This window comes from Myotis nattereri (genome assembly GCF_964212035.1).
Source record: "Myotis nattereri genome assembly, chromosome: 3".
In the NCBI taxonomy this organism is placed as follows: Eukaryota; Metazoa; Chordata; class Mammalia; order Chiroptera; family Vespertilionidae; genus Myotis; species Myotis nattereri.
In genome coordinates this window covers 214,227,075-214,245,022 of record NC_138077.1, presented here as the reverse complement: position 1 = coordinate 214,245,022, position 17,948 = coordinate 214,227,075, and the positions used below count along the sequence as shown (strand labels likewise).

General features: G+C 65.5%; 1 protein-coding gene across 1 annotated transcript in view; it reads right to left on the bottom strand.

Annotated features, from left to right (window-relative positions):
• AJAP1 (adherens junctions associated protein 1) overlaps positions 1 to 17,948 on the bottom strand; it is a 78,998-nt gene that overhangs the window by 29,033 nt on the left and 32,017 nt on the right. The window contains exon 2 of the mRNA XM_081085243.1: positions 8,072 to 8,880. Within this exon, the coding sequence (XP_080941369.1) occupies positions 8,072 to 8,880 (809 nt within the window). The remainder of the gene's footprint in view (positions 1 to 8,071; positions 8,881 to 17,948) is intronic.

Below are 17,948 nucleotides of genomic sequence, written 5' to 3'. Positions count from 1 at the left end.
GTGTCTGGGACGTGAGTCCTGGGCCGGCCACTGACACCCGTCGCCAGGGAGTCAGGTGTCCAGCTTCCTGCTCACGGCACGTGCCCTCCCTGGACGGTGGTCACGTTGCCCGGCCCTGAGCCAGGCACAGGGGACCCGGGGACAGGATGTGAGCGTAGCTCACCCTCTCCAGGCAGGAGTGTCCCCGGGGACCAGGGGAGGGTGTATACTGGGCCTTCAGGCAGGGAAGGGGTGGGGAGGCTCCACCCAGCCTCTGAGAGAGGCCCCCCCACTCCTCACCCCACATGCACAGGCCCGCCCACATGCACCAGCCTGCACTCCGCCTGCCTGCTGGACTGGGATGCCCTCCTGACAAAGACTTTTCAACACCGGAACGGGGACCCCCTCCAGGCTGCTGTCTGCACCCCACACTCCTGCCACCTGGAGCCCACGGGCAGGCAGGTGGGCGACTCCATTCTCTCCTCCTAGACTCGGCTGCTTTGCTCACCTGGACCCCGGGCTCCCTCCCACACTGGCCCAAGGGCCCAAGGCCAGGGCGGAGGAGGGGGCGTGGCCTAGCATCCAGGCGTGAGTGGGAGCAGCCTCTGTTCTCCTGGCTAAGGGCCTATCCTATCCTGTCCCCTATTCACTCCCTGGGAGAGGGAGGAGGGGAGCGGAGGAGAGGCCACCACTCAGAGGAGGGAGCGAGGAGCCTGAGTCTGGCTGGGACGTGCTCCTGGGGGTCCCCTCTGTCCCTTCCTCCCTCCAGGCTGCCAGGTTCCGAGTTCAGGAGCCGACAGGGCCCTCTATCAGGGCGTGAGGGACACTCGGGGTGACAGTGACTGAGGGCCTGAGGATGAAAGGGGCGAAAACAACAGGCGGGGAGGTGGCCACATGAGTGACTGAGAGCTCAGGGCACCCTGAGGAATAAACCCCTGTACCCCGTCACCCAGGCCTGGCTCTGCCCCTGTGCCCGCCCTGTGGGAGTTTGGGGTCAGGGCCGGGCAGGTGAGGGGGCTGCTTTCCCTAGAGAATCAGCCCATGAGCTGGCCGAGCTGGAAGCACCAACAGCCTGGGCCCTGGCAGGTCCTCCATGGCCCCCCCCCCCCCCGCTCCCCCGCCCACGGCGACACCAGAGGCAGCAGCTGCTGGCCTGGCTGCCCGTGGCTCCCGGCCTCCTCGGCCTTCGGAAACAGCCCTGGCCTCATCTCCCCCATCAGCCGCCACTGCCTGAGGCTCCGGTCCTGCTGAGACAGGCCAGGGGCCGCTGCCTGAGGTTCGGATGCAGGGTCTGGGTCCCCGCCCCAGAATGCCTGCCCCTAGGCCCCGTCCCAGTCCAGGCCCAGCCCCCAGGGGAGGAGGCTGCAGTGGACAGAACGGTTCCCAGCACAAGCCCCCCCGCCCCGCAACACAGCCCCGGGTGAGGCACGTTCCGGCCTCTGGGCGCTCGGTGGCCCCAGCTCCCTGCGAGCCCAGCTGCCCCGGGCGAGCAGAGCCTCGTCTCGGAACGACCTTGCCCGGCAGCCACACTACCCAGGTCTGCAGGCCAAGCAGCCGGCCCGGGTCACGTGGCAGAGCCAAGGCCGCCAGGGCCAGGGCCGGGTCACCAGGGGCCCTCCTCACTCGGCCTGAGGCCCGCAGGGCCCACCCCCATGTCACCCCGGGGGCAGGTTCCAGCCTGCTGCTGAGAGAAGCTTCCGGAATGGGAGCCGGTTATTGCTCGGTTACTGCTGATCATCAGCACCTGGGAACAGACTTCGAGGCGAAGACTCGCTGAACCGCTTTGAAGGCAAAGCCCCGCGGCCGTCTGACCACATGGCTCCCGAGCCGCGTGTCCGCAGCGATCTGGGCGGCGTCTCCGGGACCAGGCGGGACGCAGGGGGCGCTGCAGCTCCGCTCGGGACCCCCTGCCTGGGAGGCGAGGCCGAGGCTTCCACCCTCCCTGGCACCCTAGCACCTTGGACTCCTGGGCCGGGGGCTGGGGAGGAGGGAGGGGGCGGGGGGGGGCTCTCGGCTCAGGGAAAGGGCCACGTCTCCCCCCCACCCACCCAGGGCAGCTCGCCCCCCACTCAGCCCAGGACGACAGCCGGAGCTGGGAGGGGAGGGCCCAGGCCTCCAGGTTCCGGTCCGCTGGCTGCCGACGGGCGGGAAGGGAAGGCGGCCAAGGCCATTTGCTCGCTGTCGGCAGAAGGAGCTCAGGGCCTGTGTGTTCTCCAAGCGCCTGAGCTGGAGGAGGGGCCTCGGGGTTCGCTGGCCCCTGTTCCTAGGAGCCCCCCCCCCCCCCAGCTCCCTGTGCCCCCAGGCGGCCCGGCCGGCCAGGCTCTGGCCTCCGCACCCACCGCATCTCCCTCCCCCCGCGTCCTGCTCACAGGCCTCCTGCCTGCCCGGCCTCCCCGCCCTCGGGACTTGGCCGCCTCCATCTTCAGGAAACCTGGCTGCCCTCCCTGCCGGCCCGGCCCCGCCCCCACTGTCCACGTTTCCAGAATAACGACGAGGGGACCAGCTGAGCGTGGCTGCGAGACTTCTCTCCGGGCCGCCCGCCGTTTCTCCGTGTCCGCCGGTGCCCCTGCCTGTCTCACTTCCCCAAACAGGTCTCACCTCCGTGAGGAAAGGCGGCCGGTGTTCCATTCCCCCCTCCCCCCCGGGGGGTTCTTCACGCCAGCTGAGCGCAGCGCGGACGCTGCACACCGGTCCGGGCGCCAGGAATTCCAACCCCATCCTCCTAACAGAGTCAAACACAGGCCCCAAGAAGGATGCTCTGTCCGATGTTTGACCTCAAGGCTTAGATCACTGCCCCGTGAGGGGCTGAAAACCATCAATTCGATGCACCGTTCGCCCGATCTGCCACCATCCACTGCTTAGTGAGGGGCGGGGGGGTGGGTGAGGCAGACCCGCTCTGCAGGGTGTGTCCCCTGCACCCCGCCCACCGCCCGGGTTTCCAGGTAGAGGGGTATCAGCCCAGGCCTCCTCCTGCAGCTCTGGGAGGCCTGGCAGAGGGAGGGGGCCTGGCAGAGGGAAGGGACCGGGAGAGTGAGAGAGGCAGCTCCCAGGTCAAAAGCGCCTCAGGACGGGCAGGGGATGTGCAGGAATGAAAGGCCCGCAGGCCCCTCCCTGCTCTCAGGAGGAGAACGAGGCCCTGGGGGAACGGAGACAGCAAGGAGCACCAAATGCAATAAGTCGGAGCAGGCAGCTTGTGACGGGAAATGAGAGGAGGCAGGATCGAGTCATCAGCAGAGAACCCGCGGCTGCTCTAATGAGTCGGAGCTCACTTATCCGTTTGCTGCGCACAGCTTTGCTCAGCAGAAGCAAACGGGCGCCCGGGGAGGCTGGACGGGGCCAGAGGGCGGGGTGTAAGGGGGGCAGACACAACGATCTGGCCTGTGACCACACAGTTCCCCACCAAAACCACAGCCGGCAGCAGGAGCCACGCGGCCTCCATTCGAAAGTCCCGGGTAAGACCCCAGGGCCGGCCTGGCCATGGACAGGGGTCAGGATGTGTCTCGGAGCTCCGCACGCTTATGCGCGTGGACGCTCTTGTCCCAACGAAGCCACGCAAAACTGCTGAAATTCATGAGTCATTTGCTTCAAATGCTGTATCTTTAAATCAAGGACGGATTCACTGCCCTGGCAGCAAACACCAGCACATTAATTGGAAGGGGCTCAGCATTTCCACCGCCCCTCTCTCCCTCCCAGCCCAATCCTGTCCCTCGAAACATGCATCATCATCACGAGACCTGCTCCCAGGTTGTTCCACTGTCTAGGTCAGGTGACCACTGGGGCGAGAGGAGAGGGCACCAGCTGTCCCTCATGCTGACGGAGGGACGCAACCCAAGGACACGGAGGCCCCCTGGTGACAAGGACAAAGCAACTCGGACATCATCCTTGGGAGCTCATGAGTGAGTCCCAGTGCCAGAAGCACCAGGCAGGACTGAGGTCACAGCTGAGCCCGGCCCCCTCGAGCTGCTGGCGTCGCCAATACGAGCTTGATCCTGAATGGAGCCATCCCTGCGTGACAATGGAGACCTCGGAGCTCCACCGTCCCTCCTGGGTGGCACCCTCCCCCCCAGCTGAGAGCAGGGGCAGCTGAGGAACGTGCCAGGTGGGTCTGAGCAGGTAGGAGAGTCTGCGGCCCAGGCACCAGCAGGCAGAGTCTCAGACGCCAGGGCCTGGCAGGCATCCTGGGCACTGGCTGTCGCCGAGCACCAGGCCCGGAGACCCCGCAGTGGGCGTCGGCAGTAATGGCAGTCAGCTGGCTGCCCTTCCCCGCAGCGCCCTTTACGAGCTGTGAGATTAAAGCCCAGGAAATGACTTTCTATTTTCCTCCCAGGAGACTTGGTGATTACAGACTCAGAACATGGCCAGCAAGAGAGCAGTCACAGGAGGAGGGCGCCGCGCTCTGGGAGTCCTCCTCTCTCCACCTCCAGTGAACTAACCCACCTGGCACTCACCCTCCGCCAGCACCAGGGGGGGCTGGGGCTCAGTGCCCGGAGGGCTGCGCGGGGTGATTTTCCATCCCAGCGGCTCCTTCTAGAGCATGGGTGCCTCTGCATGAGGCACAAGGTCAGGGGTGAGGACATGGAACCTCACCAATGACCTCCTCGGATGACTCCACACAAAGCCGCAAATCCTCACAAGGATACTAAATGTCATTATCATCACTGTCATCACCACCTCCATCATCATCACCACCACCATCATCACAACCATAATTATCATTGCCTTCATCACCATCATCATCTCCATCATCATCACCATCGCCATCACCATCATCACCATCATCATCACCATCTCACCATCATGACCACCTCCATCATCATAATCACCACCATCATCACAATCATAATTATTATCATTGCCTTCATCACCATCAGCATTTCCATCACCATCACCATCACCACCATCACCATCTCTATCTCCATCACCTTCATAACCACCATCACCATCACCATGATCATAATTACTATCATCACCATCATCATCACCATCTCCATCACCAACATCACCATCATCACTGTCACCATCTCTATCTCCATCACCCCATCACCATGATCATAATTACTATCATCACCATCATCACCACCATCACCATAATAATATCCATCATCATCATACTACCATTGCCATCACCATCATCACTTGCACCACCATCACCACCATCGTCATCATCATCATCATAGTAACAGCAGCAAACATGTACCCAGCAGCTACGATGTGCCACACACTGAGCACCTGGCATGTCTATCTCACTTAATCTTTACAACATTATGAGATGCCTCATTCTGTAACCTCCACGGAGGCACAGAGAGGACAAGCGAGCTGCCCAGGTTCACACAGCTCATACGGGATGACGTCAGGAATGTGAAGGCAGGCAGTGACACTTGTAACCACTCCACCCAAACTGGGAGAAATTCCCAAGCATTTCACCTACGGGGGGATCGTGTGTGTGGGGGGGGGAGCGAGGGGGTTGGCTCTGACGATCCCAATCAGTACCCCATGTAATGTTAGCTCCTGAGAAATGGCAGAGCGCCCCAAATCCACAGCCCCTGCCCTTGCTACGCCCACCAACGCCTGTGGTACGGACAGACAGGATAATGTAGCATGCTCCTTCTGAACATTTCTCTACAGAAGCCAAAATAAAATGTATAGCTCCCCAGCTCTGATTCCACGCAGCCCTCCTTGAACAGAAGAACTGCCCTCACGAGTTCTATCGCTTCCTGAAACCCGCACTCCAGCCTTCAGGGTGCCCCTGGCAGTGAGCGAGCACAGATGGGTGTGCTGGGATGACAAGACACCCACGTCCCTGGCAGCCTGTTTCCCTTGGCACCTGCACCTCTCCTCTTGGAGCCACTCGCGCTGGGTATAAAAACAGCTGGCGTGTACGGAGGTCCTCAGGTGCCAGGCGCAACGTCTTGTATTTGTTCATTCACCGAATCCTCGCGGCAGCCACTCAGGAGAGGCGGTGACGGAACTGTGCTGACGAAGACCAGGAAGCCAAGAGAGACGAGCACCTTCGTGTCACACGGCCACACGCAGCAGAGCCCAGATTCACACGGGGCCACTGACCCCCACGCACACCGACCCCGAGTCCCCCCGGCCACTTTCAATTCCGTCCCAGATGCGGGAGCCGCAGTCACGCTCGGGAAAGAGTGAGGAGCCGGGTCTACATGTGACGGTGGCTGAGACAACCGGGGTTCCGGGGATGCCTGCTTGGGGTCTCAGTGTCCCCGGGGACTGTGTCACTCATGTAGGACCAGCTGGCCTGGGCGGTCCCCCGGTTAGAGGCACCGTCTCCGCGCTTCCCGCCTCTCCTCGCCTCGGCCTGGAAGCGAGGGCCGCTGGCTGTCCCTGCCCAGCCTCCGCGTCCCTTCCCAGAATTACCGTCGCTCTGCATCGCACACGCGTATTTACCCCCTTTCAATCTGTTTTGCTAAACAAATTAATTCCGCACCAGATTCCACGAGGAGGAACCACACATCTCTTCCAAGATCACATCTGCCGAGTTGGAGCAGCGACATCCCATGTCCTGGGAACTGATTCGCGCTTCCTTTAGTCACCACAGACGTAATGGGGGGTAAAGGGGGGCTGGGGTTTCCATCCGCGTCTACACAGTCAGGGCCCTGGGCCGCGGAGTGACAGGAACCGAGGCGGCAGCCCTCACTTCATCACCATGACGGTGTGTGAGGCGCCTGGCACAGAGAGGACGGACCGCAGGCCCTGGGCCCTGCACTTGACCCCTGTCCTCGTGTCTGCATCCCGGCTGGCTGGCACAGAGAGGCGGACGGACGGACAGGGCGGGGGTGGGGGCCAGCTGTGCCCGGCCCTGCAGGCGCGTTCCCGTGAGGCACCCAAGCTCCCGGCCCTGCCCTCGCCCCAGAGGGAGCAGCTTCCACGGTCATCGTGTGTCGCTCTCGAGGGGAGAGAGTGGAGCGGGAAACCACAGCTCCCTTGTCCGGGGAAGGGCGAAAGCAGGCCACGGAACAAAAGCCACGCACCCCACATAGCCCGTCCAGCTGCTAGCCACGGCCGGCCTGCCAGCCGGGACAGTGACGAGGGCAGGGGTCAAGTGCAGGGGACGCCGGCCAGGTCTGCCGACGGACCCCGGGGAGCAACCCCTCCCCTCCTGGGTTCTAAAAGGACCCGCCAGGGCCCCAGGAGCCCCCAAACCTTAGGACGTGCAGAGCAAGCCGAGTGTGGAGGAGGCTGCTGCCCCCCCGCTCTGAGCTCATGCCATGGACACGGCACCCCCCTTTCCCTAAGTCAGCAAGCGCGGCTGCTTGTCGTATGCACAGGCCCCACCTATGCACGTGAGTCATGGAGGGGCCTGGGCAAGGGAAGCTGGAGGCAGCTGGGACAGAGGTCCCCTACTCTGCTGTCCTTGCAGCCATGCGGTGGGGACACGCGGGTGGCCACAGGGGGAGGGACGGGCCTGGGCGTGTGAGACCTCTAGCCCTCCTCCTCGGAACCCATCGGAGGACGCGGTGCAGGCAGAGCAGGAGGAGGAAACCTCGCTGCAGGAGGCACTCCCAGCCCAGCACCCAGCACCAGGGGCCGAGGACCGGACCCCCCAACTGCGCCCACTGGAGCAGCCCCAGCTGCACCCGCCCACGGGGGGGCCCTTCCTTCCCCTGCCGGGGCTCCCCTTCGTCTAAAGTGAGCCCTCATCCGGGCCCATCGGGCAGCGGCCACCCGCAGAGCCACGCCCTGGAGGTATCTGAAGGCGCCCCTGGCCACTCGCTGCACCGGATGTGCCCACACCCTGCTCCCGAGTGGCCCCCCGAGAGGACACGCCACCATGCTGGACCGTGCAGCTCCGGTCCGGGGGAGGGGGAGCCGGCAGCCCCTCCCTCAGCACAGCGGCCCAGCACCCACTCCAGGCCGTTCCCTCCGCCTATACTTGCCGCGCGTTCACCGGCACAGCGCTCTCTCCCAGGCGCCCCGCACCGCTCCTGGCCCCGTGCCTTCGCTTTAGGTTCTGCCACACACAGTCCCACCCAGAAGCATCGCCCGGGCCAGCTCAGCACCCCCCTGCCAGCCATGCCCCCAGAAAACCCCTCACCCCGTGCGAACCCCAACCAGAAAAGCGGGGGCATACCTGAGGTCTCCCCCAGAATCCGCGGGGGCTTGGTGTCTTTGCCGCTGTCTCTGCTGGGACTGGTGGAAGGCTCCGTGGTGCTGAGCCCGGCCGGGACCCTGTTCCTGGGGTCCAGGGGCGTGGTGACCCCCCTGGTCTGCAGCGTCAGGGCGGTGGCCGTGGTGGCCGTGGCGGCGGTGGTGGCCACGGCCACGGTGGTCTTCCGCGTCTGGAAGTAGGAGACGGTGGTGGGGCCGTCGGGAATCGTGTTGGCCGCCAGGGCCTCCTCCTCCCCCGTGGGCCCCCACGCGATGAACTCGGCCTCCGTGGTGGGCCTGCTGCCGCGGAGGTGCAGGTCGAAGCTGTTGAACGCGGCGGGCAGCTGCCTCCGGCCCCTCCTCAGCAGGGCCTGCTGGTCCGTGGGGGCCCCGCTGCCCACGGGGGGCGACGCCGAGGAGGGCGCGGGGCCCAGGGAGGGGCTGGGTTTGGCAGCGGTGGGGGTCTTGGCGAGCCCCCCTTTGGGCCCCAGGGCGGCCACCTGGTCCCGGGGTCTGTGCGCCCGTTTGGCGCGGGGACTCGGCATCTGCCCGTGACTGCGCTCCACGCGGGCGGGGCGGGGGCTCCACACGGGCGCGGGGGTCCGGGCCGGCTGTCCACTCTTAAAACTCCACAGGCGGGGCGGCCGGGGCGAGGGCCGGGGCAGCAGCCGGAACTCAGGGCCGGGGCCCAGCGCCTCGCAGGCGGGCAGGTCCATGGCGAGCTGAAACATGGCGATCAGGATCCAGGCATGGCTCCCCAGCGCGCAGCCCGGCCAGCGGAGGGACATGGAACTGCGTGGGAGAGAGAGGGAAGGTCAGTGCGGTGGCTCTGCGAGGCCTCTCCTCCCCCCCCCCCCCACCCCCCACGGACGCTCATCCTCACTTCACAGGGGAAGCCGAACCTGCACCGGTCATGTCAGAGGCCTATCTGTTCATCGTGGTTTAAAAGAACAGTCGTCACCCTCCCACCCCCACCCCCCCTCCCCCGTGTTCCTAAGGGCTGCTTCCCGGCCTGCAGGACCCTCACATCTCTCCAAGGAGCCACATGGCACAGAGCAGGGCGACAGCCACCGCCCGCTGCCCGGGGGAAACCGAGCCCCGAGCCCCGAGCCCTGAGCCCCTGCTGTCCACCGACAAGCAGACCTTGAAAACCCCCTTTGCCAACAACGCCCAGAACAGAACAGAACAGAACAGACGGGAGCGAGGACATGAGGCGAGGGCGTGGCAGGGCCGGCAGGCGACACGGTCTCTGGGTCACAGAGGTCACCCCCCAGGCGGCGGCCCTCAGCGTGCAGCCACCTCCGCCGAGGTCCGGAGGGGCCGGCGTCCACTCAGAGCGGCAGGCCCGGCGGACGCCACGGGGGCTGAAGGCCAGGCGTGTCCCGAGCCCAGCCCCGCCACGTGCTCCCTGCTCGCCCACCACCGCCCTCCTCGTGTTTCCGTGGAATGTGCACGTGTTACAGCCGCCATGGCCTCCGCGTCTCGCTGGGAACCCTTCTGATCGGGCCCCTCTGGGGTTCGCTCGGGCACACGCCACCTGCCGGGGCCCCACGGACAGTGTGCGGACGCCAGCTCTGCCCAGCGCCCCCTGTGGGCATCGGCGCTTCCCACTCCCCTCCGGGCAGGTGCCCTGGAAACCTATTCGCCCCCCAGCCCCTGGAGGTGGGAGGCAGGGCACAGCCTGGCGGGTGGGGGCCCCTCCCAGGGTGACGTGAGCTCCCAGGTGCGCTCATGGGGTGTCACGTGGAACCCAGAGCTGGGGACAGCCACGCGGAAAGGTGTGGGGTCCGGCCCACGCGCCCTCTCCCACCAGCTTAGGTAACAGGCACCATTGAAAGTGAGCGCTTGACAGGATCCCGGTCTGTGACGGCTGCGGGCGGGGCGGTGGGGGCGGCGGGGACAGCGGGGGGCCGGGGGGGGGGGTGCTCCGTGCGAGGAGCCGGCCGAAAGCTGCTCAGAACCGGCACAGAAACAGCTGGCCTTTCTGAGGGCGGCATGGCTTTCACAGGAAATAAACCAGGAAGTGAGTGTGCGTCACCGTGTGAGCGTGCGCACAGGGGTGTCTCAGACTGCGTGGGGCGTGAGTGTGCGAGGCGGGTGGATGTGTGTGTGTGTGTGTGTGTGTGTGTGTGACTCTCAGCATGAGACTGAGTGTAAAAGCGGGTGAGGGTGTACCTGTGTGTGTGTGCACCTGTGTGTGAGTTGGTGTGTGTGCACCTGTGAGTCAGTACATGTGTGTATCAGTGAGTGTGTGTGTGTGTGGGGGGGGTGGTGTTTGTGTGACTCTGTGTGTTGCCGTGTATCCCTGTGTGAGTGTGGCCAGGTGTGTTTCCCCTCCTCGCGCCACACTGCCCCCCGCGGGGCTGCCCCTCCTCGTCTCCCCGATGCCTGGGCAGGTGCGGCTCCGGCGGTCCAGGACGGGCCGAGGAAGGACCGGCACTCAGGAGCGCCCACTGCCAAGAGGGGCTGATCCCCGACTATGAGGCCCAGTGTCCCCATCTGCCGCTGCCATTAGGAGCTGCTCGTTATGCTAATGGCTCCCCACCCAGCTCCGCCTGTGCAGTGCCCCCACAGCCCGCCCAGCTCGGCGCAGGGGTGCCCCACCCTGCACACGGGAATTCAGGTCAGCGTGCAACTCCCCGTCACACCCAGGCGGCTCCTGTGGCCGCAGGTGACCGTGAAGATGAATGGCCGAGGCCTCTGGTTCTCCCGGGAGCTGCTCACTCGGACCCAAGTCCGGCCTCAGAGGGACAAGATGCTGCTTCAAGCAGTGGGTGCCTCGGCCCAGCGGGCACCACTGGCAACCGTCAGGCACCCCCGGGCCTCGCAGACCTCGCAGACCTCATCAGTCCTCCCAGAACCACCAGCAACACTGGGTACCAGCCAGCCTCGCCAGGCCCCACCAGGCACCGTCTGGCCTCGCCAGGCCCCACCAGGCACCGTCTGGCCTCGCCAGGCCCCACCAGGCCCCATCGGCTGACTAAGTGCTTGGAGAACTATCGCCAGGAAATTGAACAGCAGCCCCTGGCCTGGGCCTGCCTGCCCCGCATAACTTCACACAGGGGGTGTTCCTGTCGCTTTTCGCCAATCATGAGCTGTAATTGGTTACCATGGAAACCCCTCATTTCCAGGCCACCGGCTGCTACGCAGAAAAGCCAACCCATTGCCAGGGCGGGGAGCTGGTGTGCCTCCTCCGAGTCCAGGTCCGTCCTCCCTAAAGGGGGGTTCGCTCACCTGGTATGTGAGGCGGCCGGGCGAGCAGGGCGGGGTGCCTTCAGGGTGATACCTTGCTCTGGAATTACCCGGGGGACGGTTGCACCACCTTGTGAGCACACTAAACCCGCGACCGGCACACGCTTAAAAGGCGAAGTTTAGGGCGAGCCAGCGATGGCTCAGGAAGCGGGCTGTGCAGAAGTTGTGGAGAGACCGGCCGGGGCTCTGGGAAGGCGCCCAGGCCGGAGCCGGAGCCGGAGCCGGAGCCGGGCCTCGGAGCTGCAGGCACCGGCAGGAGCACGCCCCGAGCCTCAGATCCGTCCCGTGGCCCTCGAGGGCCCTGTGGCTGCTGAGCTCCCCGCGCCCAGCCCGCCCTGAGAGGAAGGGCCTGTGTGGGCCCCCCCAACCCCCCACCACCCTCCCTCTCGGCTCCACAGGGTCCCAGCACAGACTCTCTGGAAGCCCACGCTGCCGCCCCACCTGACTGCCTCCCGGGGGAGCGCACTGCTCCGCCCCCTCGCTCAGGGCTGCAGCTTTCTGGCTTCTCCCCCTTGGAACTGTTACTGAACTCTTTTCCCCCAAGAAGAGTTTAATGAGATTCAGTGGCTGTGATTCAGTTTGATCCCTTCTGTCTCTCTTCTCCACAAAAGAAAGGCGCTGTCGGAGACAGGCACCTCTTCCCCCTCAGGTGGCGCTTGCCCCCGGGCTGGGGGGCTGGGGAGCTGGGGGGTTGGGGGGCTGGGGGGCAGTTGCCCTGGGAACCATCTGCGGGGCCGGGAGCACTGTTTCCTCTTCCCTTTAAACCTGGGACCCCGTGCTTCCCGGTGCTGCTGGCAGGAGGGCCTGAGCGCCCCAGGCCTCAGGGGTCTCCGCAGGGACCTGCGGGAGCCGGGAGGGAAGCAGCGTGGACCCCGCTCACACTCAGAGCTCCTTCTAGAACCAATGGCTTCCGCTCTTTGCAGACAGGAGACCCAGGGCTTTCTGAGAACAGACCCCGGGCCCCAGGCTATGCCGAGGGCAGTGATGGCTTTGTCAGCCCAGACCTCTGGGTGGGGTGAAACTCCAGGCGGGGGACCCCTGGCCGGTGTGACTCAGTGGATAGAGCGTCGACCTGCGGACTGAAGGGTCCTGGGTTCAGTTCCGGTCAAGGGCATATGCCCAGGTTGTGGGCTCACTCCCCAGTAGGAGGCAGCCAATTAATGATTCTCTCTCATCATTGATGCCTTTCTCTCTCTCCCTCTCCCTTCCTCTCTGAAATCAATAAAAATATATTTTAAAAAACCAAAACTCCAGAGGGCTTCCCCCCCCCCCCGATCCTGTCCCCCTCTGGATCCAGCACACACTCCATTAGGGGGGACACTGATCTCGGGTGGGGGGGAGGGACGTTGGGGTTCCTGGTGCGGTAAAGGCCCCGACACCCCTAGATCCGCCGGGTTCCACGCTGCTCCAGGTTCTCTGGCACTACCGTCCTGGGGAGGACCATCCTGGGGGAGGACTGCCCTGGGGGAGGACCATCCTGGGGAGGACCGTCCTGGGGGAGGACCGTCCTGGGGGAGGACCGTCCTGGGGGAGGACCGTCCTGGGGAGGACCGTCCTGGGGGAGGGTGCGGTCCCCAAGGCCAGCAGGCACCCTGTGATCCTCTCACCCTCAGGGCCCATCTCCTCTCCCCGGGAGCTCCGAGCCGTGTCTGCAGAGCTCGAGGCACGCAGACGCTTGCAGGCTTCTCGGGGCTGGGAGGCGGCTGAAGGATGGCAACGCGCTCGCTGGCGTCTGGTTGCCCGGGCAACGTGCCTGAGCATTCCGGAGGAGCGAGGCAGCGAGGAGTGGAGGGTGGGTAGCCCTGTGGGCAGGAATGTTCTCTCCCTGGGAGTGGGGCGTCGGCCCAGCTTCTGTGTGTCTGGCACTGAGCACCTGCTGCGCCCGGGTCTCCGTGCCGCCTGCAGGCCATCCGGGACCCGCCAGGTGTCCTCGGCCAGCGACTGCCCCTCCTCCATCATGTCTGTGCCCTCCTGGGCAGTGCCCAAGACGTGACCAGCAGCTGCCCCACAGCTGGGCGGCCTCCCCGGGTCAACCCACTGCCCTGCCAGGTACCCTGCTTCCTCTGCAGGTGGGGACGAAAGTCTGAGACGGGCCCCCGGCCCGAGCTGGCCCATCGGGGTCCAGCCTGTCTTTCTCCACGACCCTCCAGGCCAGGGGTGGGGAACGTCCGGCCCACGGGCTGTATAGGGACCGAGAAGTCATTTGGTCTGGTCCTGCCAAGGCATTGGGGGTGAGTTAATTGTTTGACCAAATACAGCAGGCTACTTTTTAAATTGGTAAGTTGTGTGGCTCTTGAATGATGTTCTAAATATCCAAATGGCCCACGGCAGAAAAAGGGTTCCCCACCTGGCTCTAGGCCAAGGAGCCGGCTGGCAGAGCCGGGCGCTCACGGGGCTGGGCGAGGCTCCTGCGTCGGTGACCTCCCCCGATCAGTGTCACCCAGAGCCAGGACAGGACGCCCAGGAGGGCCTGGGAGGGTCTGGGGGGACCTGGGAGGGCCTGGGAGGACCTGGGGGGCCTGGGAGGGCCTGGGGGGACCTGGGGGGGCCTGGGAGGGCCTGGGGGGACCTGGGGGGGCCTGGGGGGACCTGGGAGGGCCTGGGGGGAACTGGGGGGGTCTGGGAGGGCCTGGGGGGCCTGGGGGGACCTGGGGGGGCCTGGGAGGGCCAAGGCACCCTGCACCCCCTGCAGAGCTTCTCACCGTCCTCAGTGAGAACCCACCGGCGGCGGAGAGGGTGGTGACAGCGCTGAGATGCAGGCCCCTCCGCAGACCCACTACGCGCACCTCTGGGACCCGCCCGCACCAGCAATGACAGCGGAGCTCCTGGTGTCCAGGGTGGAGAGCCGGGTGCAGGGCCTGTTCCTCTCTCAGACCTGGTTGAATCCCACTTTATGTTCGTTTTTTTTTAAATGTTTTTACTGATTTCAGAGAGGGAGAGAGAGAGAGAAACATCAGTGATGGGAGAGAATCATGGATCGGCTGCCTCCTGCACGCCCACACTGGGGATCGAGCCCACAACCTGGGTATGTGCCCTGACCAGAAATCAAACCGTGACCTCCTGGTTCATAGGTCAAAGCTCAACCACTGAGCCACGCCGGCTGGGCTTTTACATTCATTTTTAAGCAGAGAGAAAGAATGGGGGTGCAGGCAGGCCTGGTGCGGGGGGGGGGTGACTCTTCAGAGCAGGGGGCCTGGGCAGAGCACAGCACACACTAGCCCAGGCGCCACGGTCCCAGCTCCTTCCAGCCTCGGCTGCACCGGCCACGGTTGCCAGGCGGGAAGATGCCCACGGGGAAGTTCTTAGCAACCACGTGGAAAGGCAGGAGCTGCTGCAGACGCACACATGACAGGAACGAGCCTGGTGAGGAAGCACTGAGTGGGCATGCGCACACTGCCCACCCAGATGGAGCCCCGGACACGGCACCCACGCGGCTGGAGCCCCAGACACGGCACCCACGCGGATGGAGCCCCGGACACGGCACCCACGCGGCTGGAGCCCCGGACACGGCACCCACGCGGCTGGAGCCCCGGACACGGCACCCACGCGGCTGGAGCCCCAGACACAGCACCCACGCGGCTGGAACCCCGGACACGGCACCCACGCGGATGGAACCCCGGACACGGCACCCAGGCGGCTGGAACCCCGGACACCGCACCCACGCGGATGGAACCCCGGACACGGCACGCACGCGGGTGGAGCCCCGGACACCGCACCCACGCGGGTGGAGCCCCGGACACTGCACCCACGCGGCTGGAGCACCAGACACGGCACCCATGTGGCTGGAACCCCGGACACGGCACCCACGCGGCTGGAACCCCGGACACGGCACCCACGCGATGGAGCCCCGTACACGGCACCCACGCGATGGAGCGATGCTCCCGGCAGGCGTGGCTCAGCACTCCACGCTCTCACGCTGTCCGCACGGTCACCCTCCGAGAGGGGCGGCTGGTACCCGTGCCTCACAGAGAAAGAAAAGCACAGAATAGGGGCTGCGCTCCTTTCTGGAAAGAGGCCTCCGAGCAGCCCTGTGCTGGCGGAGCAGACACCCGCCACGGGAGAAGCTGGAGCCAGAGGGCCACCCCCCCCCAGGCCCGGGTGCACGCTGTCCCCACGTGAGAAACGTGCGCTCCTCCTCCAGAACATTCTGGGCGCCTCGGACTCGCCCGCCCCTCCCGGGGAGACGCGGCTCCTGGCGGATGGCCTGGTCCCTGAAGAGTGGGCTTGGAGCGTGCCTGTCGCCGTCCCGAGCGCCCGCTGCCGTCCCTGTGTGTTCGCGGAAACGTCTATTTTGGTTTGTTGCTGTTGTGATGTTGGTATTTATGAAACGCGGGCGCGTGCCAGGCGAGGGGGTGGAGGAGAGAGCGCGGCCGGGCTGCCTCGCAGAATGACAAGCAGCTGCACGGGCTCCGAGGGCAGAGACGGGGGATGCGTCCGCGGGGGAGGCAGGCAGGCGGGAGGAAGGGGAGGTGGGTGAGGGGGCTCTGGGTCAGATCGCTAGCTCACCCTCGGGATGGCCTGTCACCCTCGGGATGGCCTGGCCGGTCCCGCGTCCCCTGGGCACCGGCTCCTGCGGCGGTCACGTGCCCGCCTTGTGCAGGAGACGGACAGGGGCGATGCCGGCGGAGCGCACGGAGGGCCCAGCCAGCTGTTCGGGTGCAGAGGAGGCCTGGACTCCCCCGGGGATGACCACAGAGCCTCTGTGCGTCCAGCCACCGAGAGGGGGACTCAGCCACAGGACCCCCAGGGCGCCGGCTAAGGGCTCCCGCCCGCCCTGCTGGAGCCGCTGTCTCTGGCCTCCAGAACCCCGGACCATCCCCCAGGAAAAGCGGGGGTGCCGAGTTCCTTCCGGGGGGTGAATGCTCGGAGGGGCTCAGCGTGGCCCTCACGCATCAGAAGGTAAACTGAGGCAGGGCACATCAGTAGTTTAAGAGCTGAGAGTGGGCGTGACTAAGGAGGAGAACTTGCAGCCGGACCTGGAGAGGTTCGGAGCCTGGGGGAGGCCCTGGGGGAGGGCTGGGAGGGAGGACTGGGGGCCACACACAGACAAGGACATCCGGCCACAGGGGGAGGGGTCCCGGCAGCAGCCAGCCGGGCATGAGGAGGGAGGGGACCTTGAGGGTCCTTCTGAGTCTGTGATGCACAGACCCCCGGTAGCATTAAGGAGGGTGGGGAGGGCCCGGCCTAGCTCAGTGAGGACCCAGCCCACCCAAGGGGCTTTGGGGAGCCCAGAGGTCCTCAAACAGCCCCTCCACTCCCTGCCGGACACACGCCCCTGCCCCAGGTCCTTTACACCTGAGCATCGCTGAGGCCGGATGGAGAGGGGCCCGCAGGGGACTCATGACTCCCCCCGCGGCCCTCAGGGAGCGACAGGCTGAGACTCAGCACGGCGGGCAGAGGGCAGGGGCGCGGGGGCTCCTCCGGGGCCCCACCGACATCCACGGTGGGAAAGAGGGCGGTGACTGGGAAACAAGCTGGAATTGCCAGGCGACCATGAATCCATCCTGCAAACCCTGCCGCGAAGGTCAAGTCCCATCTCACCTCCAGCGACAGGACGTTCAGTGCTCCCAACAGGAGAGGAGGTGGCGCCAGGTCTGCCCTCCCCGAGCCGACACCCACCCTGGTCTCCGGGGAAAGAGACCCAGACTCATGGCCCCTCCGGGGGGAGGCCTGGGGACGCTGCCCCGGGAAAGGGCCAGGGAGTGACTGGCTCACTGGAGCCGCACGCTGGCCGCCAGGACAGTCAGGCACTGAGCGCGCCCCGGGCAGCTCCCTCTGGGCCCTCGTGTGGCGCTTGCACCCCATCCATGGCCTCCGAGAGAGGCCACCCCACTCCCCACGCGACCTACAAGCGCTGACGTTCACAGGTGGCCGTGCACTTGCGCAGTCACAGCTGGTGGGCGGTGCTGCGGGGCCTGGCGCCTCCCCGGGGCCTGGGTGCAGGGAGGTGGGGGCCCAGCTCCCTCCACGGGGTCAGAGGGGCTGGGGATTCCGCCTCATGCGACACTCCTGCCCTCACCGCCATCAGGGTTCCCAGCCTCTGAGCAAGAGGTGGCGGCGACTCACCGCCTCGAACGCGCGCCGAGCGAACGCGGCGCCGTGAGCGGTCGGCCAGGAAGGCCTCCGTGTGAACACGTGGCTTCCCGCGGCCTCAGCCTGCGCGGGATCAGAACTGACCTGCTCCTGAGCGGCTCTACCGCCCCACATCACACCCACAGGCTCACACGGACACGCACAGACATACGTGGGCACAAGGACACAGGCACAGATGCGCGTGGGCACACAGGGGCACATACAGGCGCACATACCCACAACATATGCACACATGCACACATTTGTACAGGGACACAGACACACACATGAGCACACATGCATGCACATTCACACACATACTTGCACACATGTACAAGAACATGGGGACACATGCATGCACACATACACACACATATGCATGCACGCACTTGCACATGGTGGCCGCCAGGACAAGGACACAGACACAGAGACACACATGAGCACACATGCATGCACACATGGGCACACACATACGTGCACACATGTACAAGAACATAGACACACAGGGACACATACAGGCACGTATACCCCCCCAC